The sequence below is a fragment of the Lacerta agilis genome, chromosome 3 (genome assembly GCF_009819535.1).
Source record: "Lacerta agilis isolate rLacAgi1 chromosome 3, rLacAgi1.pri, whole genome shotgun sequence".
Lineage (NCBI taxonomy): Eukaryota > Metazoa > Chordata > Lepidosauria > Squamata > Lacertidae > Lacerta > Lacerta agilis.
This window is the reverse complement of record NC_046314.1, coordinates 94,859,012-94,886,424: the sequence shown is the minus strand read 5'-3', so window position 1 is coordinate 94,886,424 and position 27,413 is coordinate 94,859,012. Positions and strand designations below refer to the sequence as shown.

General features: G+C 41.9%; 1 protein-coding gene across 5 annotated transcripts; it reads left to right on the top strand.

Annotated features, from left to right (window-relative positions):
* On the top strand, positions 1-25,071 carry RCOR3 (REST corepressor 3). Of its 5 annotated transcripts, none has more exons than XM_033144825.1 (13): positions 1-327; positions 1,470-1,526; positions 9,215-9,292; positions 10,192-10,233; positions 10,925-10,977; positions 11,618-11,779; positions 13,263-13,387; positions 14,323-14,401; positions 16,377-16,595; positions 17,604-17,681; positions 18,910-18,967; positions 21,559-21,797; positions 22,290-25,071. In XM_033144825.1, exons 1-13 carry the CDS (start codon positions 153-155, stop codon positions 22,632-22,634), a joined length of 1,710 nt encoding a protein of 569 aa, XP_033000716.1. In that variant the 5' UTR covers positions 1-152; the 3' UTR covers positions 22,635-25,071. The 5 variants fall into 5 exon arrangements, with proteins under 5 accessions (XP_033000716.1, XP_033000721.1, XP_033000719.1 ...); XM_033144829.1 differs by lacking the exon at positions 1-327 and adding an exon at positions 347-456; XM_033144830.1 differs by lacking the exon at positions 21,559-21,797.
* Positions 25,072-27,413: the final 2,342 nt, after the last annotated feature.

Below are 27,413 nucleotides of genomic sequence, written 5' to 3'. Positions count from 1 at the left end.
GAGAGAGGGAAGGGAGGAGGCGCCGGCGCCGCGGCGGCCTGAGCCGCGGGGGGGCGGGGGAAAGGGGCACCAACATGGCGGCTCCATATTAACTTTCCCCCCCTTCGGCAGCCGCTGCCACCGCCCGCCGCCCCCTCGCCTCGGCAGCCGTCATGCCGGGCATGATGGAGAAAGGAGCCGAGCTCCTGGGGGGCGGCAAGAGTAGGGGGGCCTCCAACGGCACCAAGAACGGCGGCGGCAGCCCCGGTTCCAACGGGCACTTTTCTGAGGCGGAGAGCGGAGGAGGAGGAGGAGGCGGTGGCGGCGGCGACAGCGGAGACGAGCACGGTGCGAGCTTCAGCCTCCCTCCACCAACAACCCACCAGCCCCTTCCCTCTGAGACTAGACTCGAGTTGGGCCTGGTCGCTTCGCCACTGCGCACTGGCTTGGCTGCATGGCGGCTGCACCACGGAGCCTGTATATATATTTTTGTGTGTGTGCCGGGGTGTGTGTGCGCGGGGTGTGTGTGTGTGCGCGCGCGCGCATGGATCTGTGTGAACGCGCCCTCGGGTTCGTGCAAAGCGAGTGGTGGGTTGAAGCGCGCGCGTGGAGGGCTCGAGTGAGTGAGGGTAAAAAGTGCAAGTATGTGTGTGTACTGTGTGTGTGTATATATGTGCGCGCAGGAGCGCGCTCTCCCTGCCTCCCCGTGGGCGTGCGCAATGTGTGTGTTCGTGTGTCTGTGCGCGCGCGCGTCAGCCCGCTTCTCCATCCATCCATCCGTCCGTATCCCGTTGAGAGTGGGTGTGCATTTTCACAATGGACACGGGTGTAATGCAGTCGCACCTCGGGCGCGGCGTTGCATTGCTCCTTAGGTGTGTGCGGGCGTGTTTTGTGTGTACACTATGGTACAGATTTAGTAGTGTAAGCCTTTCAAACGAGGACGAATTATGAAGGGATTGTCGGCATGCAGGTCTATTTTATGTACATCACCTTATAATCTCTATTTGTGCCTTGAATGGGTTAGAGATGCACGCTGATGCATACAGTCCGGCCAACACCTTGCAGTATTTGCACAATTTAAAAAAAGTGGAGGGGATGTTTGTGTCAAACAGTATGGGTGTTTGTTTTGTTTTTTTGTTTTTTTAAAACGAACGATTTTAAAACTAATTATTCACCTTTAGGAAATTATTGCCTACCTAGAGTGTGAAAAGGAAGTAGGGTTTTCTTTTTCCGGTGTGAGGTGGTAGTAGTGGTGGTGGGTGATCTGCACCCCACCCCCCATTTCTTTCTCTCCACACTTGTTCAAAGGGTGAAGGGTTTGAGGCTATCAAAATAGCAAGGTTTGGCTGCAGTGGTGGTCTTGGATTGACTTGCCTGTGATGCTTCTAGATCACAATCTATATTGTTTAAAGATCACACTTCATGACTGAAGAGAACAGCTTCCCCCACCGCCCCTCTAAGTGATGCATTTATTTTTTCTTCCATTGCAGATGTAGGAATGAGGGTCGGAGCAGACTATCAAGCTCGCATTCCTGACTTTGATCCTGGTAAATACTCTTTTTAAATATATATATATATCTTTGTAACCTGATAGCATTTGCTCTTTCAAAAATTGGGTTTTATTGAATGATGGTTGGAGGGAGACTGAATAGGTGTGCATTCAGTTGAATATTGTGTGTATGTGTGACTTGCATTTGTGAAGGTTAAAGGTATGGGATTTTCTTTGCTCTCCCCTCTCCCAAGCTTTGTGCTGCTTGTTTGTGGTCACTGAAGCTTCATTTGCTCTGTGCAAGCTGAAGTGAACAGGCCTCATACGGTATATGGAAAAGGAGGGTGGCTCTTACCTTATAGGAAGGAAATGAGGAGGTGTAAAAAAAATTGTTTTGCTTTTTAAACAGTCCATATTGAATTTATGTTAGTTTGGGAGCAATAATACTTATTGTAGTAATTTATATAGTGTCGATTTTTCATTATAATTAAAAGGAGCTGATACTGAAGTTTATAGGATTGTAGAATCCTATTGTAGATTGTACCCAATGCTTTGCTGAACCATGTGTCACTGTACGGGCAAACCTGTACTCGTTGACACTAATTTAAGTCGGTTTTAATTTGCATGGACAAAGAAGAAGATTTATGTTATTGTAACACACGCGTTCTCATTCCTTGCTTTTGCCACAAGGAAGCACTGTCAACTCTCTTGTTCTTTAGACCTGTGCCCATAAGTCTGTTGATTCCTGCTGCTAGAGTGATTCCCTTCTCTTGAGGTTTGAGCTTACATCAGTAGCCATTCCAGTTTTCTGGCCTTTGATGTCTTACAACATGCTACCTATATGGCTTTTAAGGGGGAAACAAACTATTTCTTTCCCCCTTTTAGAAATGCTCTTTTGAGTTATAGTGCAGGCCTTTGTTGATCATAAATGTGTGGTTTTACAGCATCAATGCTGGTCTGAAAAATAAATGACTCCTGAGAATTCTAGATTTTGGGCAACATCCAATTATGTCTACTCACTTGTGGAAACAAAATGTACTTGTGCAACAGGACTTTGGGTTTCTGTCCCCCTTCCCCCAATTTCCTGTGGCCCTCTTATGACTCTGAGGCAGGCATAGGCAAACTCCTGCCCTTCAGATGTTTGGGACTACAATTCCCATCCTCCTTAGCTAACAGGACCAGTGTTCAGGGATTATGTGAATTGTAGTCCCAAACATCTGGAGGGCCAGAGTTTGCCTATGCCTGCTGAGGATTCCCCAAGTCTCTGGTGCAGATGCGGAGTTTGCAGGAAGGAGGAGACTAAGGAGAGTCTTGTTGCACATGTGAACACCCACTCATGCTGCATTGGATCTTGCCCTTCTAATGTATGCATGTCATATAGGCTAATAAATTATTGTCCTTAAGCTTGATTAATCATTTTTAAGATCCTTTAAGAAGTTACTAGCCAGAAATAACCTTTAAGTTCACTGGATTTCTTTTGTTCCCTTTCTCAATAAGGAATCTGTTTGTGTTTTCATCTATTTAAGGTAAATAGTCAATACTCTGAGTTGCTAGTGTGAAACAGCTCTTGACCTGCGGGTAAAATATTGCCCTTGCTTGTGATGCGTTTAACTCTTGACTGGTCACAAATTTCCTGTTGAGACGTAAGTGTCTTGTGGATAAGTGTGGACACTGAGCATTTGCTATGACTCATGTACAACCAGTTGCAGTTTATCATATGCTGTTGCTTTTTTCATAATGATGGAGGCCCCAATCTCTTGATCCTTTTGGATATTCTGGGGACGTCAGGCCTATTCACATATGTTACTCTCGGCTCATTCAGTGATACAAATATTTGTTGTTGTTCAGTCGTTCAGTCGTGTCTGACTCTTCGTGATCCCATGGACCAGAGCACGCCAGGCACGCCTATCTTTCACTGCCTCCCGCAGTTTGGCCAACTCATGCTAGTCGCTTCGAGAACACTGATACAAATATAGCGGAGGTATAATCAGTGCTTTTTTTCTAGAAAAAGAGTTGCTGGAACGCACCAGGAATGTCTCCCTTGTTCTCTTATAATGGCAATGGCTCCCACCTGAGAGGAGTCAGAACTGAGTTCCTGTGAGTTCCAGCTGAAAAAAAGCCCTGGGTATAATATGTGGTCATGTGCACCGCCAGATAGATAGATGATGGCTGCAGGGTGACAAGTACACAGCTCATCATTACTTAATTTTGATCCTTTCTGCTGTGGAACTTTTTGGGAGGAAAATGATTGATAACTTGAGAGAACTGGCTGTGTAAAAAGATAACAGCAGCAGATTATCACAGCCTATCTATTAGCTATTTCTTCCTTCTCTGTATGAATACCCTTGCCTTTTGCCAGCTGTTCTTCCAGAAATGTGATAAGGTTTTCCATATCAAAAGAGTAGGGTGAATGTTGTTTTATATCCTTCATCCTGTGCACTTCTTTTTAGGCAGCCTAAATAGTGGTATACCATATTGCCTCCAAAGTTTTTCAGTCTTTCAAAAACCTATTGCTAGGATATTGTTCTGTGCTGCCTGCTCCAGCATGGTTTTTCTTGAGTCATGTAATGAAGGGTATGTAGATAATTTCTTGAGATGGATTGCTATTTGTTAGTATTTGAGGCTAATACTGCACTGAGAATGTCTTGCTGGATCAGACTGAAGATACATCTAATTTGGCCCTTTCCCTGGATGACCAAGTAGATGGTAGACTTTTAGTAACCTTTAACTTCTGTTATCTTTTTGTTTGGTGAAGTGGAACATGGAAGATTGTCTTCCAGTGAACTCTAGGACTCCTGGCATTTGTGTCAGATGGACAAGGTGACAGGATTGCCAAAGTATGTGAAGGCAAACTGCATGAAGAGGGGAGGGAACTAATAAATGAAATATTATGTCCATTTCCGTAAACTGTGTATAGGTGCAATGAAAACTTTAAAGTTGCAGGCTCACAAAGGTTGGAGAAAGCAGCGTTTTATCACTTGAGAGCTACCTTGAATCATAGAATGTATAGTTGGAAGGTATCTCAAGGATTATCTAGTCCACCTTTTTGCAATGCAGGAATCAGAACTAAATCATAAATGACAGGTGGTCATCAAACCTCTGCTTAAAAACCTACAAAGGAGAGTCCATCTTTTTCCAAGGAAGTCCGTTCCACTGTCAATTAGCTCTTGCCATCAGAAATTTCTTCCTGATGTTTAGTCCTTGTAACTTGAAGCCATTGGTTTGGGTCCTAGCCTCTGGAACAGGACAAAGTACAGTGGTACCTCTGGTTACGAACTTAATTCGTTCCAGAGGTCCATTCTTAACCTGAAACTGTTCTTAACCTGAGGTACCACTTTAGTTAATGGGTCCTCCCACTACCGCGGTGCCGCCGGCGCACGATTTCTGTTCTCATCCTGGGGCAAAGTTCTTAACCCAAGGTACTACTTCCGGGTTAGCGGAGTCTGTAACCCAAGGTGTTTGTAACCCGAGGTACCACTGTAAACTTGCTCCATCTTCCATGTGACAGCCCTTGAAATATTTGAAGATGGCATTCATATCTCCTCTCAGTCTCCTCTTTTCCAGGGTAAACATACCCAACTACCTCAACCATTCCTCATAAGGCTTGATTTCCAGACCCTTGATCATCTTGCTGCACACATTCCGGCTTGTCAATTTCCTCCTTATATTGTGGTGCCCAGAGTTGGACACAGTACTCCAGGTGTGGCCTGACCAAGGCAAAATAGGTGCTGGGGGTGTCTAAACTAATTTCTGTGGTCCAAGCTTGGGATATATGCATTCTGGGAAGGAAGAAATGCTTCATCTTTGAGTACATCTCAAAGATTTGTTTGTTTACTAAGCACGAGTAAAATCAAACCAGATGGGATCTGGATGGAGACCAAAATGCAAACTGAATATTTTTCAGAATCCAGTATATTTTTCAGTTGAAAATTTCCTAGAAAACCCAATGCTAGTGTTGCTTTTATATCTGTATCTATATGATTTATATACTGCTTGAGTGTCGAAAACCTCTCAAAGCTACTGTCTCCTACCTATCATGGAAAGGCCCATAGGCTTCCACTGTAGCTGTCTGTTAGGAGGTACATGATGAAGAGTTGACGTGCTGCATCTCAGCTTTCTCTTTGTCCATCCTCCTATTATGACTGTTAAATAGGAGCAAAGCATACATCTTGCAAGTAATGTGTCCTTTTTGTTGTTAGTTGTTTGGTGTGTTGCAGTACTCTGGCTCCTCCCATTGCTGTGTGACTTCCTGGGCTCTCTTATTTCTGCTTGGATATATCTGTTTCCACCGGATGATAACACAGGTTTGGAGCTAGTGGAAAATTGAACCTCTTCCACACAGTAGTATGTCTTTTAATTATGAGAAAATCTAATAAAATGTCCTTCCCTAGGGGTAGTGTGGATGGTCCTCTCTTGATACACGACTTCAGTGTTTACAGAGGCAGTTTTTACAGTATCTGACTAGTTGCCTTTGGCTTCCAACTTCACCTTTTCTGCTTGCGATTCTCTCCTTGTTACTTGCTCAAGAAACACTTTACACAGAACTTAGTGGTGTGAAGCGGGATCCTAACTAAGTTTTACTCAGAATAGGCTCATTAATATTAATAGACATAATTTAGTCAGATTCAAATTTTATTACAGTCAACGACCAGCACACATATTAAAACATAGATCGATCAGAAATACAATCTGAAATATATTCTAAAAATTTAGTCTGATGAGATTTATCATCATTAATTCATTATGTAAAATATAATTGAATAATAATTGCACTACAACAGATAATGAATCGGCAAATCGGTTTCTTCTCTAACTCATGTCATAAATTGGTTAGAGTGCCACCAATGTGGGCAGACCGAATCTTAATGGCATTAGCACAAAATTTTGCCACCTTAGCTGTAACATATGAATTGGAGTCTGAGAGAAGCCATTTTATCCAAAATTCTTCAGAGCGTCCTGGGAAATCGACCAGTATCATATGAATAAGTTCGTTTCTTACGTCCTCATAGAAACAGCATCAGAAGAACACGTGTAATGGTCTCTACTTCTCCGGAATTGTTGTTGTTGTTTAGTCGTTTAGTCATGTCCGACTCTTTGTGACCCCATGGACCAGAGCACGCCACTGCCAGGCACTCCTGTCTTCCATGCCTCCCGCAGTTTGGTCAGACTCATATCAGTAGCTTCGAGAACACTGTCCAACCATCTCGTCCTCTGTCGTCTGCTTCTCCTTGTACCCTCCATCTTTCCCAACATCAGGGTCTCTTCCAGGGAGTCTTCTCTTCTCATGAGGTGGCCAAAGTACTGGATCAACTTCAGGATCTGTCCTTCTAGTGAGCACTCAGGGCTGATTTCTTTAAGAATGGATAGGTTTGATCTTTTTGCAGTCCATGGGACTCTCAAGAGTCTCCTCCAGCACCATAATTCAAAAGCATCAATTCTTCGGTGATCAGTCTTCTTTATGGTCCAGCTCTCGCTTCCATACATTACTACTGGGAAAACCATAGCTTTAACTATACGGACCTTTGTCGGCAAAGTGATGTCTCTGCTTTTTAAGATGCTGTCTAGGTTTGTCATTGCTTTCCTCCCAAGAAGCAGGCGTCTTTTAATTTCGTGACTGCTGTCACCATCTGCAGTGATCATGGAGCCCAAGAAAGTGAAATCTCTCACTGCCTCCATTTCTTCCCCTTCTATTTGCCAGGAGGTGATGGGACCAGTGGCCATGATCTTAGTTTTTTTGATGTTGAGCTTCAGACCATATTCTGCGCTCCGGAATTGTAATTCTCCGGAATTACACGGGCATAATCTGTCACCCAATGGGACCCGTCTAAACTTCCCTTGCAGAACAGCAGATGGCAGAATGCGATTTTGGGCCAGGGTAAACGCTCTTCTATGAGATGGTATCTCGAGATGAGTTAGATACCTAGCTGGGAGAGACAAATATCTCCATTCGTCTGGAGTTAGAAAAAGAGGAACATTACTTAAATCATTTTGTCTCTCAATATCTGTTATCCTCTGCTTGATAATGTTCTTTGCTAAATTGTAACCACGAGAAATAATAAGGGTTGGGTGAAGACCTTTACTCAGCATCTTATTTACTATGGCCCTACTCCAAGAAGATGGATATTTGTCTTTTAATATCAGCGGGGCCACGCCCTGGGGGTTCAGATGTAGTTTCAGCCAAAGGTTACAGGTTTGTATCCAAATTCTGGCTTCCACACAGATCGTACCTGTTTCTAGTCGTAGGGCGGCATTTGACATGCAGGGAGGCGTTTGGGGAGCTGCTCTAATAAACTTTGATTGGACCCTTTCAAGTGGGGTCAGATTTGGTGGAGGAACACATAGTTGTACCCCATAGAGCAATTGAGCCATCACCTTTGCTTCAAAGAGTTTTAGGGCCACAGGTATATAATTTGCTCCCTTTGATCCAAGAAAACTTAAAATTGCTACAGAGGACTTATGGGCTGCTGCTGCTGCTGCTGCTGCTACATGTGTTATGTAGGCTTTCCTTAGCCCTTTGTTGTGAAATACTATGCCTAGGTATTTTATACAATGAACTTGCTCAATTTTCCGACCATTTATGCTCCACAGTCGTATCTTAGGGGTTTGGCAAAAGTCATTACTTTTGTCTTTTGATAATTTATAATAAGACGGGCCTCTTGACAGTATTCAGCTAAAGACTGTAGTGCCCGTTGTAGCCCGACTGGGGTCCTGGATAAAATCAGAGCATCATCTGCATGTAGGAGAATAGAAATTGTCCTATCTGCCAATTTGGTTGGGTGGAATTCTGATCTCAGTAGTTTGAATACAATGTCATTTATATAATAGTTAAAGAGTATGGGGGCTAATACTAATTTAGTCATGTTTGTTGTTTTCAATGAATCTACTTGGAGTAAAACTTAAGTTGAAGACCACCTAACAAAAAGGTGCTCAGTACAGTGGTACCTCGGTTTAAGAACAGTCCTGTAAACGATTCGGTTTACGAACTCCACATAACCGGAAGTAGTGTCTTTACCTTGGTCTAAGAATGGAATCAGAACGGTGGAAGGGCACCGGTGGCAGGAGGCCTCATTAGGGAAAGCACTGCTCAGTTTAAGAACAGTTTTGGTTTAAGAACGGACTTCCGGAACGGATTAAGTTTGTAAACCGAGGTACCACTGTAGTGTCTATAGCTCCACCCAGAAAGGTGGATGAGGTGTGCAATTGGATTCAAGTAGTTCTTTCTGTTACGTTTTGTTTCATTGATAATTACATTTGCAGAGATCACTGGGCTTAACCAGTGCTGTAAACTACATGTTTTTAATGCACCAAGAATGAACTGTACTGTAGATGCTTTGCAGCTCCAGCATGTGCATGCTTAATGTTCAGTGTGCACTTAACTCTGCATTCCCAGACATCGTTGAAATGTTTATCCCCAAGGACACCTCTCTACAGTACTGTTCTTTTGGCCTCAGCACATGGGATTATTTTAGCTGTACCAAGGTTGCTTGTCTTTAGAAAGAAAGGCTACTATTTCCCAATATTAGTCACATCAGCTCTCAAAAAAGAGCTTAGGGCCTGTGCTACTTGAAACGTTGATTGTGTCTTAACCATAACTGTTCTATTTGTACAAAACTCAGAGAACAGGGATTCTGCGTAAGTGAAGAACAACAGACTATATGTCGTCCACTTACATATGACTGCTTTTTTACTGTCTGTGAATTAAGTGTTCTCTTAAAAAAATATTGAACAACTTAATCTTTCTTCTAGGAGCTACAAAATACACAGATAAAGACAATGGAGGGATGCTTGTGTGGTCTCCATATCATAGTATTTCAGATGCCAAGTGTAAGTTCTGCATTAAATAGTGTTCTCTCAGTTGCTTTGTATAGGAATCACATCACGTGCTATAAAAATGCTACACATACAAGCAGTTCCTTGTAGGCTTTAGCTCCCAAGATGCTCTAGTTCAAATTCAGTCACATTCACTACTCCTCCCATGACCCGCATCTAATATATTCCCAATTTAGACAAATTGCCACTGAAAGATCTTGCTGGCTGTCTTTTTTTAACACCCTTTTAAAAGTACTTCCTTAAAAAGTTTTGTATGCTGCCAGTAATGTATGTGCTTAATTTTCAAGCATATTCTCGTACTCATTTTTTGAAACTTTCAGGACATGGCTGGTAACTTCTAGTGTTAAATGGTCCAGCCTGGCAAGGTGTTAAAGTGTGTTCCCGCATTTAACAAGTTTATTCTCTTTCCAGGTTGACAGAGGTATTAGTACTGTTACAGTTCATGCAGACATTCTGCATCTGCTATAAAAGGTGTGCTGTAGCACACTGTACTTACTGAATATAGGAGAAGCATTGCTTGACCAGACCAAGAGTCTGTTTAGTCCAGCATCCTGCTTTCTGCAGTGGTCAACCAGATACCTCTGATTCTGAAGCTTACATGTACCTACCATGACCAAAAGCCATTTAAAGACCTATTCTCCATTAATATGTGTTCAAATGCTGCTATAGCATGGGCATTTGAAACCCTTCTGTAGTTCTATCCAGTGGTCAGTCCTCCTTTCCCTATCAGGTAATTAGAGAATATTCTGCTGGCCGGCCAGAGGCTCATGTGTCCACTTGGAGTCCTTGCATTCTTTTGGTACCACTATATATAGCCCCCTTCCCCCAAGTTCTCTCCTTACCACACAACAACTCAGTTGGGAGGGAGTATTCTTAACTTTTCTTTTCTCAAGGGTGGTATCAGTTGAGAGCCAAAGAAAGAGGAAGGGGAGTTGGTGAGTAGAAAGTTTTGTTTTCGTTTTAATTCAGAGAGTGAGATGCCAGGAATCTTAGACATACAGTATAAGAGACAATTCTTATAGTACTCCCATGAGAAGTATCAGAAGTAGATTTCAGCTCCCTGTAATGTGAAGTTTGCAGTCTTGCTTCAAGAGCATGGATGATTTTCACCAAGAAAGAGCCATGCCACATGACCATCAGCCTCTCCTTTTTATGTCACACTTCTTAGATAAAATACAGATTTGTGACTGAAAGATCCTAAACAGCAGGATACACAGCCTGTGAAAGAGTGTCCCAAAGCTTTGGAGAGGCAATTGAGAACGCCCTGTTCATCACAGAGGCTAATCTGGCATCTGAATATGATGAAATTTGAAGCAGTGCCTCTCCTGTTTATGGGTCAGATGTTTAAATGTTTTTACTTAAGCAGTCTAAATGATTGCAGCTTTGCTCAACAGCCCCTTTTCCACTAGAGAGTCTCTGGAATATTTCCCAGTTGGAAAAAAAGGTCACTATTAACATGACCTCAAATTGTATACAGTATTTTAAGTGGATGAATTTATGCATAATGGAGACTGAACATTTCTCTTCCTGAAAGGAGCATAAAGTGTTGTGTGGCACCTAGTATCAGTTATCCTAAACTACTCCTCTGGTCCAAGTATAAATAGCTCTAGCATTCTTTTGTTACAGTGGATGAATATATTGCAATAGCAAAGGAAAAACATGGCTACAATGTGGAACAGGTAAGTGTTATAAATATAATAAATTAATTCAAGACAGTTCTCTAAAGAGCTTTTATATATACATTTTTGTCCAAAGCAACCCTCAATGTAATAAAACTACATAACTTTGAAATAATATGGTCAAAAAGCTTTTAACAGCTTGGCAGAAAGCACAGAACTAGCTTAGCCCCCATTCCCTCCAAAAGGTCTCTGAAAAATAGCAGTTCTAAGTTGTATATGAAAGGAGAATCAGGACGGGCCCAGTGAAACTTCCCTTCCCTACCTGGCAGAGGTAGAACAAGACATAAGGCCTTGGACTATGACTTGAGCATGAGGACAGATGATCCTTCAGTTCTAACAGCCCTGGACTGTTCAGGGCTTTATATATATTTAAACCAGCACTTCCACACCTTTAAGTATGATGGTGAATCTTGAGGTGTACTGTATGAGCACCATGGAAGAGTAACCGAAAAGAGCCTCTATGCATCATCAGCAACTGTGCATCATCAGCATGACAGAAAACTGCAAGAGCTAGTAGGATGCATTATGATAAGAACAAGGGCTCTCTCTCTCTCTCTATATATATATCTATCTATCTATCTATCTATCTATCTATCTATCTATCTATCTCTCTCTCTCTCTCTTCCCCCCCTCTCTCAAGGCACTTGGCATGTTGTTCTGGCATAAGCACAACATTGAGAAGTCACTTGCAGATCTCCCAAATTTTACTCCTTTTCCGGATGAGTGGACAGTTGAGGATAAAGTCCTGTTTGAACAAGCTTTCAGTTTCCATGGGAAAAGCTTTCACAGAATCCAACAAATGGTAAGGTAATACATGGACTACCTGGGAATGGGGGTTGGGACGAAAACCTTTGGCATCACAGGAGGAGACTTGCAGGAGTGGCCAGTAAAAACAATACTTAAAAAAATTATAGCCAGATTTTAAAAATGGATGAATGCAGAGGGGCCACAGAAACCTTTTACTATCACCTATGGGAGTGATCAACTGAAATTTTGGGGGTCCCCAAAACATCTCTTGGTGAGCTGGATGCAGGCTGCAGGATATTCACCCCTACCATGGAACATGTTTTATTAATGGACAAATTAATATGATCAGGTTACTGTTTAGATAGGTATGGTTTGTTTCAGCCAACATGTGAATACCCTTCCAAAATACCAGTTTTTATGTGGAAAAATAATCCCAAGAAATCATTTAATTGCACTGCTTTTCTTTTTCTGCAGTTTAAACTTAAATCTGCAGATCAACTGGTCATTTACTGTGCTATTTGATAGAAAGATTGTCTTTTTAAATTCCTTTATTATTTAAAAGAGGATACAGTTTAGCCAAAATATTGGTACTATCCAGTTAAAACTAAGGAATTTACTTTTGATTTATTCTTAGGGGGAAATGTAGGCATTTAACTACAGTCCTGTATCCACTTACCTGAAACTCTCAGTGGAGTTTACTTCTGAGTAGGCATGTGCAGGATTGCACTGTTAAAAGAATGGCCTATATAACCTGTTAAATATTTATTCATTTATTATAAATAAACAATCACATACACTCAGATTTTAAAATGCAATAAAGTTGTGGATGTTTCTGTCTCCCCTTGCCTCTTGCTAGGTAGGACCTATTTCTCAGGAGCATCAGCATTTATGATTATGAGGAAATGTAACAGCCTAGACTCTTCAAATGCCTGTTGGTTTGCTTTCAGTGTGAGCTTTAATTCACACTCATGGTGATTTGAACACCTTAACAGTTTTTGTTTGCTTTTTAAAATCCTCTGCTATCACTAAGGGTTCCTAGTGTTGCGGGGAGGAGTCTTAGGAATTAGAACCTTTGACTTAATGTAGCAGGTGGCACTGTGGTCTGAACCACTGAGCCTAGGGCTTGCCGATCGGAAGGTCAGCGGTTCGAATCCCTGTGATGGGGTGAGCTCTTGTTGTTTGGTTCCAGCTCCTGCCCACCTAGCAGTTCAAAAGCACGTCAAAGTGAAAGTAAATAAATAGGTACCACTGCGGCAGGAAGGTAAACGGCGTTTCCGTGTGTTGCTCTGGTTCTCCAGAAGCGGCTTAATCTTGCTGGCCACATGACCCGGAAGCTGTCTGCGGACAAACGCCGGCTCCCTCGGCCTATAGAGCAAGATGAGCGCGCAACCCCAGAGTCATCCGTGACTGGACCTAATGGTCAGGGGTACCTTTACCTTTAATCTCCTCTCTCCCCCCCCCCACTTAAACAATGTGTCACAATATTTCATTCATATTATTTATAACTAGCATCTACATATTGTGTTGGCATGTTTTAGCTTCCAGACAAGACTATTGCAAGTCTTGTCAAGTATTACTATTCCTGGAAGAAAACTCGTTCTAGGACAAGTTTAATGGACCGCCAAGCTAGGAAGCTGGCAAACAGAAATAATCAAGGCGACAGGTAAGCAGCACAACACCTTTCTGAAAATAACAACTTGCTTATATCCTTTTGTGTTTCTGTTTTTGCTTTTTTTGTTGTTGTTGTTACTAATGCAAGGCATGTTGTTCCATGGTATTGCATCTTTGTTACAACTAAGCAGGTGCAGATTTACTGCATCCAGGAGAGACCTTCCAATAACAGTCCACATACTCTCTTTACTGCTTTGTACTGCATCCCCAGAATTATAGCAGGAATTATTGGAATATAGCATTAGTCAAATTTGTACACTTACTCTCATGAAACCATAAATATGTGCCTGACGCAGCATGCATAGCCTGGAGTACTCTCTGAGATACACACACACACACACGGAAGGGGTTTGGTCAGGTGTAAAAGGAGGGGGGTGTCAAGGGTATGGGAGGTTTATGGGAGGGTTGAGGTAAGTGAGGTTGAAGAGTGAAGCAAGCAAGGGCAGCAGCCCCTAGCATGCAACATATTTGTGTAACTTAATATGCAAAGTATGTTTTAATATTAATACATTTTGTAGAAAACTACCTTACTGTAAGCCAACCCAGTGTATGATTTTATGAAGGGTGGTACACAGATACTTTAAGTGCGTAAAATATAGGGGAGGAAACATTTTTATATATTCAGTGGATGGGAATATTGCATAAAACTGCTTTTCCTGCCATTCAAGCTTTTAAATCTGATAACCATACTGTACTATTCAAGAATGGAAATTAATGTTTAGTGGATGCCATGCTCAAAAACAGAAATATAGTTGATTCCATTGGAGTCTGTTTGTTAAGCCTGTTGCTATGAACTTCTGTGTTGACATCAAGTAATGACTTTTTATTATGCAGAATAGCTGCAAAAACAACCTTTGCTGTAAGGGTAAAATCAAATATAGGAGGAGGTGAAAGGAAGCAAGTTCCCTAATCTGTTTGTGTCCTCAGTGATGATGATGTGGAAGAAACTCACCCAATGGATGGAAATGATAGTGATTATGATCCCAAGAAGGAAACTAAAAAAGAGGTAATGAATAGTTAAACTGCAATAACCATATTATTCACATAAACTATGTGAATAATATTCATGTAAATTTAAAGATACAGTGAGTGGGTACTAGTCACTGGCTTTTCGGTTGTGGCACCTAAATGCAGAACTTTACATTTATCTCTCTTGGATTTTGTCTTGTTGGTTTTGGCTCAGTGTTCCAGCCTGGCAAGATTATTTTCATTCTTGATTGTAATCTTCTATGGCCAGGTGGACAAGAGGTAGATTGGGATTGTCTGGTGGATATCTGGCTGATTTGCTGCAGATTGGCAAGGGCTTCCAACTCCCAAATGTTTAACAACAGTGGCAACAAAACTACTTTCACCAGCAAAATTAGCCTTCTGAAATAAAGGAAGCGAACCTGGAATGGATTTTTGTGTGAAAGGATTTCAAACTCTATGTGACCAGAATCATAGCTTCAACACTGGTGATCTTTGCTTCTTCTAGTACACTGGCATTAGTTCACCTGTCTTCCCAAGTGATGTGTAAAATTTTTCAAAGACACCATTGATGGAATCTTTCAAGAAGTTGGAGATGGCTTTTGTAAGTGGTTCATGTTTCACAAGCATACAGCATCTATAGCTCCCAGATCCAACACTACACCGCCCCCCACCCTTTAAGATGGAGACAATATTTGTCACTCTGAAATCTTCTGGCACCTCTCCCACTCTTCACAGATTCTATTTGCTTTGTTTATTACATTTGTTCACTGCTACATAACATGAGTGGCTTACAGTAAATACAGTATATTCTGGCGTATAAGACTACTTTTTAATCCAGGAAAATCTTCTCAAAAGTCGGAGGTCGTCTTATACGCCGGGTGGAAAATCTGTGGTTGAGTATATCTCAAACTCTATATTTTAACTGGAAAAGTTGGGGGTCGTCTTATACGCCCAGTCGTCTTATACGCCGCAATATACGGTAAGTAAAAACAAAACCCACAATTGAAATACAAAGTGAAACATAAAGCCATTAAATTTGGGGGTGGGGGGGAGAGACCACAGAAATAACAAAAACAAAAAAACTCACTGCAAAATATTTAAAGATTTCTGGCAGGTTAATGCCAACAAGCTCAATCAGTGCCCTGGCACATGATTCCATTCAGCCTTGGAACCTTGAATTCATTTTAAAGTAACTAGGTGCTCTCTAAACATTTCCTTTCCTGGTTGCAAGTCCCTCCTGCCCACAGTCATCCCCCACTTCCAAAAAATAGTTAAAGCAAAATAAAACTTCCTTCATAAAACTTGGACCAGTCACTACCGTATTTTTGCGTGTATAAGACGGGGTTTAAAAAAACCCACCCAAAAATAGGTTTAAAATTCAGGCTCGTCTTATACATGGGTAGTGCTGAGGGATGTTTTCTTAATTTGGAGTCCCCCAAAATAGGGGGCGTCTTATAGATGGAAAAATACGGTATATCTCAGCATAACTTATGTCACAGAGGTTGTTAGGTTAAAACGGGGGGGATGTGTATGCCATTCTGAGCAGCTTGGAGGAAGGGTGGGAACGAAATGTCATTTGGAAAAGTAAGTTAAACACAGAAATTAAGCTAAGTCACATGCAAGGGAGAGAGGAAAAATGTTATGCGTGCTTTAGAGAATTGCAACAGCACTATTAAATGTGCAACGGTTGTGGGATTCCTATGAGCACTATGAGGTAGTTTGACCTGAGAAGTAGTTAGAGGTCCCATTCATTTGTTTATTTGCAATATTTGCTGCTATTCAGGGCAAAATGAGCAATTAAAACATACAATTTAAATATAACGCCTAGAAAGCATTATTGCTAATAAAATTCATGCAAATAAATGTGTGTGGATTTATTTGACTTGCACTGTTGTTGAGACTTTCGTGGGATTTAGAAACTTTTGGTAAGGGTTACAGATGCTGGAAGGTGATTCTTAAAAGAAAAAGGTATTGTGTGGTGTTTAACTTTCTTTAAAAAAAAAACATTGCAGGGAAGTAATGAGCAGCCTGTACAGTCCAGCAAAATAGGAATGGGTAGAAGAGAGTATCAGAGCTTACAACATCGTCATCACTCCCAGCGTTCCAAATGCCGTCCTCCCAAAGGCATGTTTCTAACTCAAGAAGATGTGGTAGCTGTTTCATGTAGCCCCAATGCTGCCAACACTCTTCTTCGGCAGCTAGATATGGAGTTGATCTCACTAAAGCGACAGGTATATCAATTATCAGCTATGCTTCTTAGTTATTTTTAGGTTTTTATCTCTTTCCTCATTCTGTGTGCTTGGGTAGATGAAAATGCAGTTAAACTAAAAACATTTACATAATAGTTAGGTTGTAGATTAAGTTTATCCTCTGCATGCTTAGCTCTGCTTATTAAAAGATACTCTTTCAGCTGTCTTCTAAAGCACTTCTGAAATATCTTAAAGCTCGGACTTTGGCAAAAATATTGGTCTCCCCAATAATATACAGATGTAATAATAATAATAATAATAATAATACTTTTCTTATTTATACCCTGCCCATCTGGCTAGGTTTCCACAGCCACTCTGGGGATGCATACTTGTTGAGTTAAATATAATTAAAGTTCACATGCCAGGAACTTAATTGGATTTTAATTATTGAACTGTGCGGAAAATGTTCTATACAGTTAGTAAATAACAATTGTGCTTTTATGCTGGGTTTGGAAAGCAGCCTGTCGTCATACAGGCTTGTTCTGCTAGACCAGTTTTTACACTGTTTTATCTAAATACTTTCCTGGCTATATAAATGTCAAAGCAGAAATAGTACAATTGTATGTTCGTGCCTCTCCGGGGTATAAATACAAAATTGCATAGGCCTGCTAAATTGATAGGAAAGTGTGAGAGAGATGAGAGGTCCTGTTTCCTGGTCATTAATAACCAGAACCCAATAGTGGGGTGGTTGGCTTTCAGAAACCTCAACCAATTGAGGTACGCAGCCCAGATTCTCGGCCTAAACAGATTAGGATGCTACCTTCAGCCCTGTGATGTGGGAAGTTGAAACTCTGCCATAGTGCAGAGCATGTTTGTTCCTGGTATGTGGAAGCAGATGAACTCTTTGCTCCAATAGGCAAATGTCATCTCTTCAGAAGTTTTTCTCTCCACTCAGAGAGTTAGTCACTTGGCAACAGGTGTGTGTGTGTGTGTGTACACCAATTTGTGTCAGCTAATTTTCATTCCTGGTTCTGTTGTTCATTGGACAAGGTTCAGAATGCTAAACAAGTAAACAGTGCACTTAAGCAGAAAATTGAAGGTGGGATAGAAGAATTCAAACCTCCTGAGGTGAGTCATTGTGAAAGCACAAATGAATGTTCAGAAATGCATTTGTTGTGCTGGGATCTAAGTTGCATGTGGCTTTTCAAAACAACGGAATCCATCCCATATTTATTTTCAACTGTGAAAATTACATATTTGCTTAAACTGGTCAGTAAAGCTTATCTAAAATTTAAATTGGCTGAAATGCATTTTTTTAAAATTTAAATAATGGTGTGAGGGTTTCAAAAGCGGGTTTTAGTGCCATGCACAAAACACCTTAAACATGACTTGTAATTAGTAGCAGATGTACTGAAGTGTAGCAGCTTTTTTAGAAGATTACTCTAGATTATACTGTGGATCCTGATTCCATTAACTTGTGGTCCAAAATTACAAGGGAACCTAGTACATATCCATTTTATTTGGATGGTCTTACTCTGTTTAGCACAAGAACACACCATACATACATTTCACATGTATACATATACAGTCGTATGTCAGAAGTTGAACGGAATCCGTTCCGGATGTCCGTTCGACTTCCAAAATGTTCAGAAACCAAGACACAGCTTGGAAGCTCCTGCAGCCAATCGGAAACCATGTTGGACGTTCGAGTTCCGAAGAACATTCCCAAACCGGAACACTCACTTCCGGGTTGGTGACGTTCGGGAGCCAAAACATTCAAGTCGCAAGGCGTTTGGCTTCCGATGTACAACTGTACTGGTTCTCTTCATTGAAAAGATTGGGGAAGCTGCTACCCAGATAGGAGTAAAAGGCAGTGCCATGTCTTGATGCCATACATGCAAAGGGTCCTCAGCTCAATCACTGGCATCTTTGGGTAAGGTTGAGGGGGAACTCCTATGAAGCCCTAGAGACCTGTTGCCAGTAAGTGCAAAGAATACTAAGCTGGTGGACCAATGGTCAGACTCTGTATAAGCCAGCTTTTTGTTCCTAATTCTTGATAACTCCCTTGTGAAAACATCAGAACTACTGAATTAGGGAGTGTGAATGCTGGCTTACAGCAGGCTTCCTCAACCTCCGCCCCCCAAATGTTTTTGGCCTACAACTCCCATGATCCCTAGCTAGAAGGACCAGTGGTCAGGGATGATGGGAACTGTAGTCTCAAAACATCTGGAGGGCCAAGGTTGAGGAAGCCTGGCTTACAGAGTTGAAAGGTAGTGTTTGGGGCTGAAATTCTCAATACTTTAGCCTCTTAACAGTTTGTAATATGCTCTGTTACTCTTTTTTCCTCCCTTAACAGTCAAATCAAAAAATCAATGCTCGTTGGACAACAGAAGAACAACTTCTTGCAGTTCAGGGTATGTTAGCTTGACTCCTGTTTTCCTTAAAGAGTGAAATCCTTTTTGATATGGAATGTACCATAAAAGATGGGTACACAGCTAAAAGGATATGGGTCCAGCACCATCACATGCCAGGTTTAAAATGAGGTTTAAGGAATTTTGTCTTGTCTAATGATCGCTCTCCACATCAAATGGGGGGGCGACATTTGCGTGATCATGCGCAGCCCCTTGAGCTCCTAGGCGACACCTGGTAGTTCGGACTGGCTGCACCTTCCCCCAGGAGGGATACCTGGGGTCTCCGCCCACCCCAGCTAAGCGCCCAATCCCCACTGCTCTCCCCCACCAGTGGCAGCAAACAGGGGGTGGGCTATCTGCTTGAACATATGTTCTCCAGAACTTGCTCAATCCCCGCACATTCTGGATAACCCTGAAGTTTCCCAGATCCCCGGCTGGGGGCTGGGATGGATAAACGCCCAATGCCTGAGCCAAGGTCTCCCTACACCTGAATCATAATAAAGTTGTGGCCAATTTTAATCCCATAGCACATCTGGTGTCATTATTCTGCTCGGGGGTCGCCTGGGGCTTGGGGGACTCCACCTGTCTACGCAATAGGAATGATTTGAAGATGAAGTTGGCAAGTATTCTAGAGGAACAGTGAACAATGCCACTTAACATACAAAGTCAGATTAGATAAAACTGGTTATAGCTGAAAAGTTCTCAACAGATTTCATTTTGTACGTTCCCATAAACTTAATCTCTCAAAGTCTTCTAGGTAGCTCATACCCTTCATTTCTAAACGGTAGCTTTCTCACATCAAAGAAGCAAGCAGATGGCTATTTGACCATCTCTTATTAGGAAAATCAGTATTAGATTTCAGTATTAGATCAATTTAATTGTGAAGCTGCTTAATGTAGTGTTGTGTCTATCTTTTGGTGTGCAGAAGCATGCTGTGAGAAAATGTGTTGGTGCATAACTGTTGTAAGCAAGCTTATCATCTAGTCTGTGGTCCAGCAAATGCTTCCAGGCTAGTTAGCAGTAAGGATAGTTCTGCCACCAAAGCTATGCTTAATCTGTGCATAACTAAAACAGTGTTTTGCTCCTCAGAAAATAAAAGACCCTACTTCCCACATTTTAACATTTTTGTGCTTTGTTATCTGAAAATGCAAAGGTCTACTACATTTGGATTAGCAAAGTCCTTTTAGTCCTTTGGTTTTCTTACTTTTAATACAGTTCGATGCTGTGTGATTTAATGTGTCTTGGCTAAGAAAACGAAAAAAGAGCAAAATCACTCTCTGGGTTAATCCTCATTCAGTGCTGGCACATTAAATCCTCCTTTTATCTTATCCATTGCTAAAATTCCACCACACTATACACGCTATACCCATCCCCATTTACTAAAATACAACAGTTACTTCCATCGATTCTGGGAGGTACGTTCATAGCTTTATTTATTATTTTAATGCTAGCTCACTGAGTCCATAGTTAAAACAAGGTACAGCAAATCATATTTTGGGTGTGGAGGAGAAGGACTCAGTTGGATTTCTTCAAATAAGTGTACTTCTGAAAAAGAAAGGGAGAATCTATTAGTCAGGACTTTTCTGTGTGTTCCTGGATACATATACATTATTTTGAAAATGCGATTTTATCAGTCTTGCTTGCAGACCCACCAATTCAGGCTGCAATATTATGCCTGTTTACCTGGAACTAGCTGAAGGTAATGGGGCTTGCTCCTGAGTAAACATAATTGGGACATCAGTTGTTTAAATCTTTGCCTTGAGCTCGAACCCTATACACACTTAATTGGCTTTAAGCCACATTGAATTCATTGGGGCTTACTTCTGCATAAACGTGCATAGAATTGTGCTGTTCGTAAACTTTCTAGTTAGCTATTTCCCAGCAGTAGTGAGACTCAGATGTTTTTTATTGTTTATTCTGTTCCCACTGTTCAGAGAGCAGTAAAAACAATTGTTACCAAGATTCCTGTAGCTAGAATTAGAATTAAACATTTCCTTAGATATCTTTCACTCTTCTTTGTCCATATGCCACTTAACCAGTACGGCAAAAAAAAATCACTGTTCTGTAAACGGTTGCTGAGTAGCCATTTGAAGGGACTGGTAGTGCAATTTTGTACATTTCTACTGAGAAGTAGGTCCCATTATGTTCAATGGGATTCATTCCCAGGTGCTATAAGATCACAACCAGAATTTGCTAGATGTTACCAGCCTCAAATCCAGTCCCTCTTTGGCTAAGGACATGGTCTGTTGATCCAATTTAATATGAGTTTCTTATGCTGTATTGTGAACTGCTTTTCATAGTCCTCTCCTTTTCAAAAACAGAGTCTTATAAAGCCCTTCTGGGCACGTGGAAATAGTTACATGGTTCTCTACATGTAGTAAGTAGGATACTTAACAATATTAAAACTTGGATCAATAAAATGAACCAATAGCAGTATTTTGCATTATGTTAAAAGTTCTTTACAGAAGCTCTGTTGTAGTTTTTTTCAGAATTTATATCTTTCATTCATAGAGGGAATCTCTGTATATATACATCGTACAGACTTCTGCTTACTTACTTGAACCTTCATAGGTGTATTTACTTTGCCTTTTTAGGTGTCCGCAAGTATGGTAAAGATTTTCAAGCTATTGCTGATGTAATTGGCAACAAGACTGTTGGTCAAGTGAAGAACTTCTTTGTAAACTACAGGCGCCGGTTTAACTTAGAGGAGGTATTGCAGGAGTGGGAAGCAGAACAAGGAACGCTGGCTTCTAATGGTGATGCCTCTGCTTTAGGGGAGGACACAAAAAATACTAATGTGCCATCAGGAAAGACCACTGATGATGAAGATGAGGTGTGTTTTTGTGTACCGGATCTTAAATAAGCATGAGTTCAGGAATGGCATTAAACTTCATATCCTAAAATGTAATGTTTTAACTTGAAGTGGAATGCTGAACCACCAGCTGTGGAATCTTACTGCCTCCTAGTACTTAGAGCAAACTACTCACCATGTCCCTCCTTCAGTTCAGTGGGGCTTGCGTTAGCAGAACATTTTAAGAGCTGGGTCGCCTGCCTCTCTTCCAAACCTTTCTTTTGACTGTGCTAATAATGGAAAATGTAAATACTGCAGAATTGTTAGGCTTTTTTTCATTTTCGTTTTGACTGAATGTCATACCTCTTTTTCCCTATTGAACTGTTTAGAAATGGTTACTTTCAAAGGAGGGTTTCATAGCTGCCAATATGGATGAACTAGCTGTGCTTCCCATATTCTGGAGGCAATGACAACCCGAACTGCGTGATACGACAGGATGGCTGCTATTACATATCTGTGTCACTTTGTTTATAGGCCCAGATCCCACAGACCCCTCAGTGTGTAGGGTCTTCTCCACCTGCCCAGGCGTCTACTCCAACACCAGCAACCCCTGTAACATCTCTGAACCAGCCTCCTCCATTACTTCGTCCAACCCTTCCGGCTGCTCCAGCTCTCCATCGCCAGCCTCCACCACTTCAGCAACAGGCTCGGTTTATTCAGCCAAGGCCAACCCTAAACCAGCCCCCTCCACCACTCATCCGCCCAGCTAATTCCATGCCTCCTCGTCTAAACCCAAGACCAGCGTTATCCTCCACTGGCGGCCCGCAGCCACCATCGCTTATCGGAATCCAGACAGAATCACAGTCCCCTCTGCACTAAAGGAATAGGGCAGAACTATGGTAAATGACAAAATTGTATCAGTGTCTATTTTTCCTCAGATAATGAAGGGGGAAAGGCGGGGGGGAAACAAGCCTTCCAAAGTATTGAATCAATCTTGAACAAAAAGAGCAAGGTGGAAACCTTAACAGCAGAAATATGATTGACCAACTGTATGAAAGAAACTTCAGTGCAGTAGCTTGTTACAGCAAGACCACGTCCATGAAATCAGACTTTTTACACAGCTAACTTCTGGGGGGAGGGAGTTGGGGGGGGACATTCAATGCACTAAGACTTCAGCTGGTTTTTACTCTATTTATTTTTTAAAATTCTTTATATTCAACTACACAGAAACAAACCGTAAGGAGAGTGCAGGAGTTCCAACTTCAGCTCTGAAGCAGGCTATAAACCTGATATATTGGGGAAATTATTTTTACATGTTCCTATGTTAGGATCAGAAGCATTACAAACAATCCTGCCATTTAGATTTTGACAGATAACATAACTTCATACATTTCTTAGGCTTGTATTTTTCTAAATTTCTTTATAAATTGCTTTTCTTCAGAAAAAAAAAGTTGTATTGAAGATTTGCAAAGCTAAGGTACAAACTAGTTTAAACCTATCTTATGTGCTCTGATACTAGAAGTATGACTTACTAGTGCAAAATCTGTGGTAGGCAGTGGATGGGACAGCATCTTACTTTACATTACATGGAAAACTTAATACCAGTAACAACTACTGCTGCCATGTGGCTACTAAAGTTGTCTTCTTTTTAAATAATCTTTGTAGAACTGCTTTTTATCTGAAATTTTATTCTATTATCTAAGTTCTGGCAATAAGTTAGCAAAGAGTGCCCCCCTGAATTCCATAGATATAGGGGCAGTGTGAAACAATAAAATATTTTAAAATGTATTTAACTGTCATTGCTTCTCAGGCTACCTTTATCTTATTTTCCTTGCCAGTGTATTTCTCCCATGTTACTTGGTATTAAAGCAAATACCAAATCATGCTTTAATGAATCAGTCAGGAAACAGTGCGGCTCCATGTAGATTTGATTCTCTTATTCTGAAGCAAAAAAAAATGCTGAGCTACTGAAGTCTTCTGTTTTCATGAAAAGATGTGTTTCTTCTTTACTCTCCCAGCTAACTTCCCCACTTCTTACGGAAGCAATGGTATTTAACATTCAAAGTTTAAGGTTTCTGTGTACAATAAAGTTGTACCAGCCTCTTATGTATACTGCATTTTACAGCTCAAGTGTCAAAACTTTTAGATTAACACCTTAATCATGATTAAGGTGCTAAAGGGATTTATCCATTAACTTTGTTTTCTCAAGTCTTTTTTTTTTGGGAAGAATTTATTTAAATAGAATTTTCTTTTGTTTGTTGTATATTAAATACAAATGTCCCATCCATGGGTTTTTCTTCATATTATATCTGTATTCCCAGTCACAGTGTTTGATTTTAAATACTAGGTTTTCAAAGGGGAAAAAAACGGCACAGTCAATTGCCAGAATTCTTGGGACTTTGCAATATTGCAACTTCGGTTCTGGGGTCAATGTTAACCCTCTGAATTCTTCCAACCTGTCCATTGTGCATTTTGGCATAACACTTTAATATCAAACTACTATAACAATGCATTTTCAGTATTTAAGTATGTAGATCAGGTCTCCCAGTGACTGTGTTGTCCTTTTTTTGCTAACTTTTTTGCTAACTTTTTGTCTTGTCTCTTGTTGCTAGAACTTCAGTATAAAGCAGGTTGGGTGCTGCCGCAAATATGGCGATTTTAGACTATCAAAACTGTAACTGGGCACTTGTGGGTGAGATAGGTATGTAGTGTAATATTGCTTTACATACGCTATACCACACAGTAATGAAATGTTTAGCATTTGTAGTACTGAACATGTACATAGCAAAATGTTGTCCTTTTTAAAAATTGTGTGCTTTCCAGATTATGTGCATACAGCTTGCACGTCCTGTTTTGGGTAGGGGGTTGTGTTAAGCAGTGTTTTTGCCTGGAAGAGTGATATGCTTGCTGCTTAATCAAAGAATTAAAGTTTCCAAGGAATCTGTGTCTATTTTTATGTACCTTGTAATGGTTTAAAATGTTTAGGGCCCATATACTGTGATTCTCTTCTAAATTCATTTATATTTTTTTAAAGATTAGAAATAAAACTATATGATTTTTCATTTGAAAAGGGTTTTCTTTTTTGCCATACTATCTTTAAAAAAAACCCTCCAGCTTAACTTTGTACCATTGCTACAAACCATAAACTAATTCATTTTGGTTTACTTTTTGTCACTTTATGAAATGTAAAATGTTTGCACTCCCTTTAAGTTGGTCAGAGAAATATTTCTTACATTGGTTTTGACAAATGTAACTTTACAGCTCCTTTTTATGTACAGTTTTTCAGTTACAATAAAGAAGTATAAAAACTTTTAAATGAATGGCCATTTTAAAGGCCCACATATATATCAACTGCTTCTGGGTGCGAGTCTGACTGGATGGAAAAGGGGGTTTGGGCTGCAACCCTATATTGCGGTTGCAAATGTGTACCCTTTTAATAATACACAAATTGAAAAATCACACAATAGCGTATTCTTGATAGGTAATATTACCATTTTAGTATAATACCTTTAAAGAACCAGAGCCTTTTACATTGTGATGTGAGAGACAGTACATACTATATATAGCTTTAGAGTCATGATCCCATAATTCAGAGAGGCTGGGAGCTTGGAGACTAGACACATTACTTTTAACACAGATGCAGTTAACGTATGTAATGGCAGAGCGTAAGAACAAATGAATCCTGTTCTATCAGGCCAAAGGCCCATGTAGTCCATCATTCTCACAAAGGAGCACCCGAGTGCAAAAACGCTCTCACTTGTGACCACCAGCAACTGCTATTCAGTTGGCACTGCTGCTGGACAGTGGAGACAAACCTATCCATTGCTCCTACTAGCCATTCATGGTCTTCCCCATGAATTTGTCTGATCTCCCTGCTCCACACTGTCTTGGGAATGCTTTGTTTAGCTGGAATGTGTCCTTGAACTATGACAGAGTCTCCTGGTTGAAGAGATTTATGTATATAGAAACCCCTTGGTGTTTATGTGCCTAGAATGTACTGTACATACAAGCCAAATCTTATCACTTTTGCCTCTGGCCACATGCAGCCCTGGCAGGCTGTCCGTGGAAGGTTGCCCCCAAAGGGAATGTGCCCCTTAGCACAAGACCTCTATCACTTCCTGTGGTGGAAGTTGTTAGTTTCTATGCTGTCCTTCATCTGGAGATCACAGCTGTTTGCAATATACAAACACAAAAATCCATGCTAATAAACAAAAAAACAAAAATTCCCCACCCCGGTTTAAAAGGCTATATAGATGGTTTATTAACCAAAGGCCTGGGAGAAGATGGATGTTTTTGCCTGGTGCCTAAAGATAACATAATGAAGGTGCCAGGTGAGCCTCCCTTGGGCAGGGGCAGACTTTGTAAACATGCCACCCTGAACTAGGTCCCTGCCCTGAATATTTATTATTTTCACAATAATTCGTTACGTATGTATAAATATGGGTTTTGTTGTTTTGCACCCCTTAAATCTGGCATTGTCAAGGGAGAGCAGTCCACAAGCTGGAGCCAACGCCAAAAAGGCCCTTGCTCCGTGCTGCCACCCTCCAGACCTCTGGTGGAGGAGGCACACGAAGAAGGGCCTCCGATGATTATCGCAGAGTCCGGGTGGGTCGGTTCCTATTTAAACGTGCATTCATTGCTATATGCTTTATATTCTGCTGGCTCAGGAGGCCCAGCCAGTGCAGCGCTCTATTCTCCCGGCGTCCCAACTGATGCAAAGGAGCAACGCAACTCGCAAGCAGGAGGCGAGCGCAAGAGCGCTCTGTTTACCTCCCTCGGGATTCCCATCCTCGGTTCCTCAAGAGGCACACTCGGGAAGAAAGCGCATCAAAATCGCCCTGGAAATTAAGCGCACTGGCTTGAGAGAACAACAAGAACAGAACAGATTCGGTTCCCAGGCTGTAGCCACTTTGGGGCCGGGGAAGGAGGCTACCTTGGGAAAGCCCCTTCCACTCTACCCCGCTCCTCTTCCCAGAAGGCAGCGTGACTCGTTCAGTTGCCATGAAACTGAAAGCCCCGGCGAGAAAGCTCGAGAGGGGGCTGCTGCTGGGGAAAGAGGCCTGCTCTCGTCTCGGGAAACCGCGCCGCCTTTCCATGCACCTCCGTCTCCCAAGCGGCTCGGCAGCAGGAAAAAGGGAGGAAGGCGCTCTGCTCCACGGGAACTACGCGGTGGCGTGCGCGCAGCTGCCTTGGCCGCCCGCCCCGGTAAGTCGGAGGGGGGCGAGGAGGCGGCGGGTTCAGCCGGCCGCCGTTCTACGTACCTGGGAGTAAGCGCCGTGCAACTTAATGGCACTTACTTCCGAGTAAACACGGCCGAGGGGAGGGAGTCGGGGAGGGTTGGCTGGAGCTGGCACGCTCCCTTTGCACACCCGGGTGCGCCTTTGTCCACTGAAGGCGCCCGCGAGTGTAGGGAGGAACACAAAAGAACAGCCGGGCACGCGAGGAACGTGCGAAGGGCCGGGACACGTGTACCCCGCCCACCACTCGCACCTGAAGGCAGTCTCCCTCTGAGGCGGAATAACAAAAGCTGCCCAGGGCATTCCGGCAGGAGAGGGGTGTGGTTCTTCCTGGGCGGTACAAAATAAATATGCAGGCGGCGACTCACACGCGCAAAAGCCCCAACCTGAGGGAGGGCCGGTCCCGCGTGGGCGCCTACGT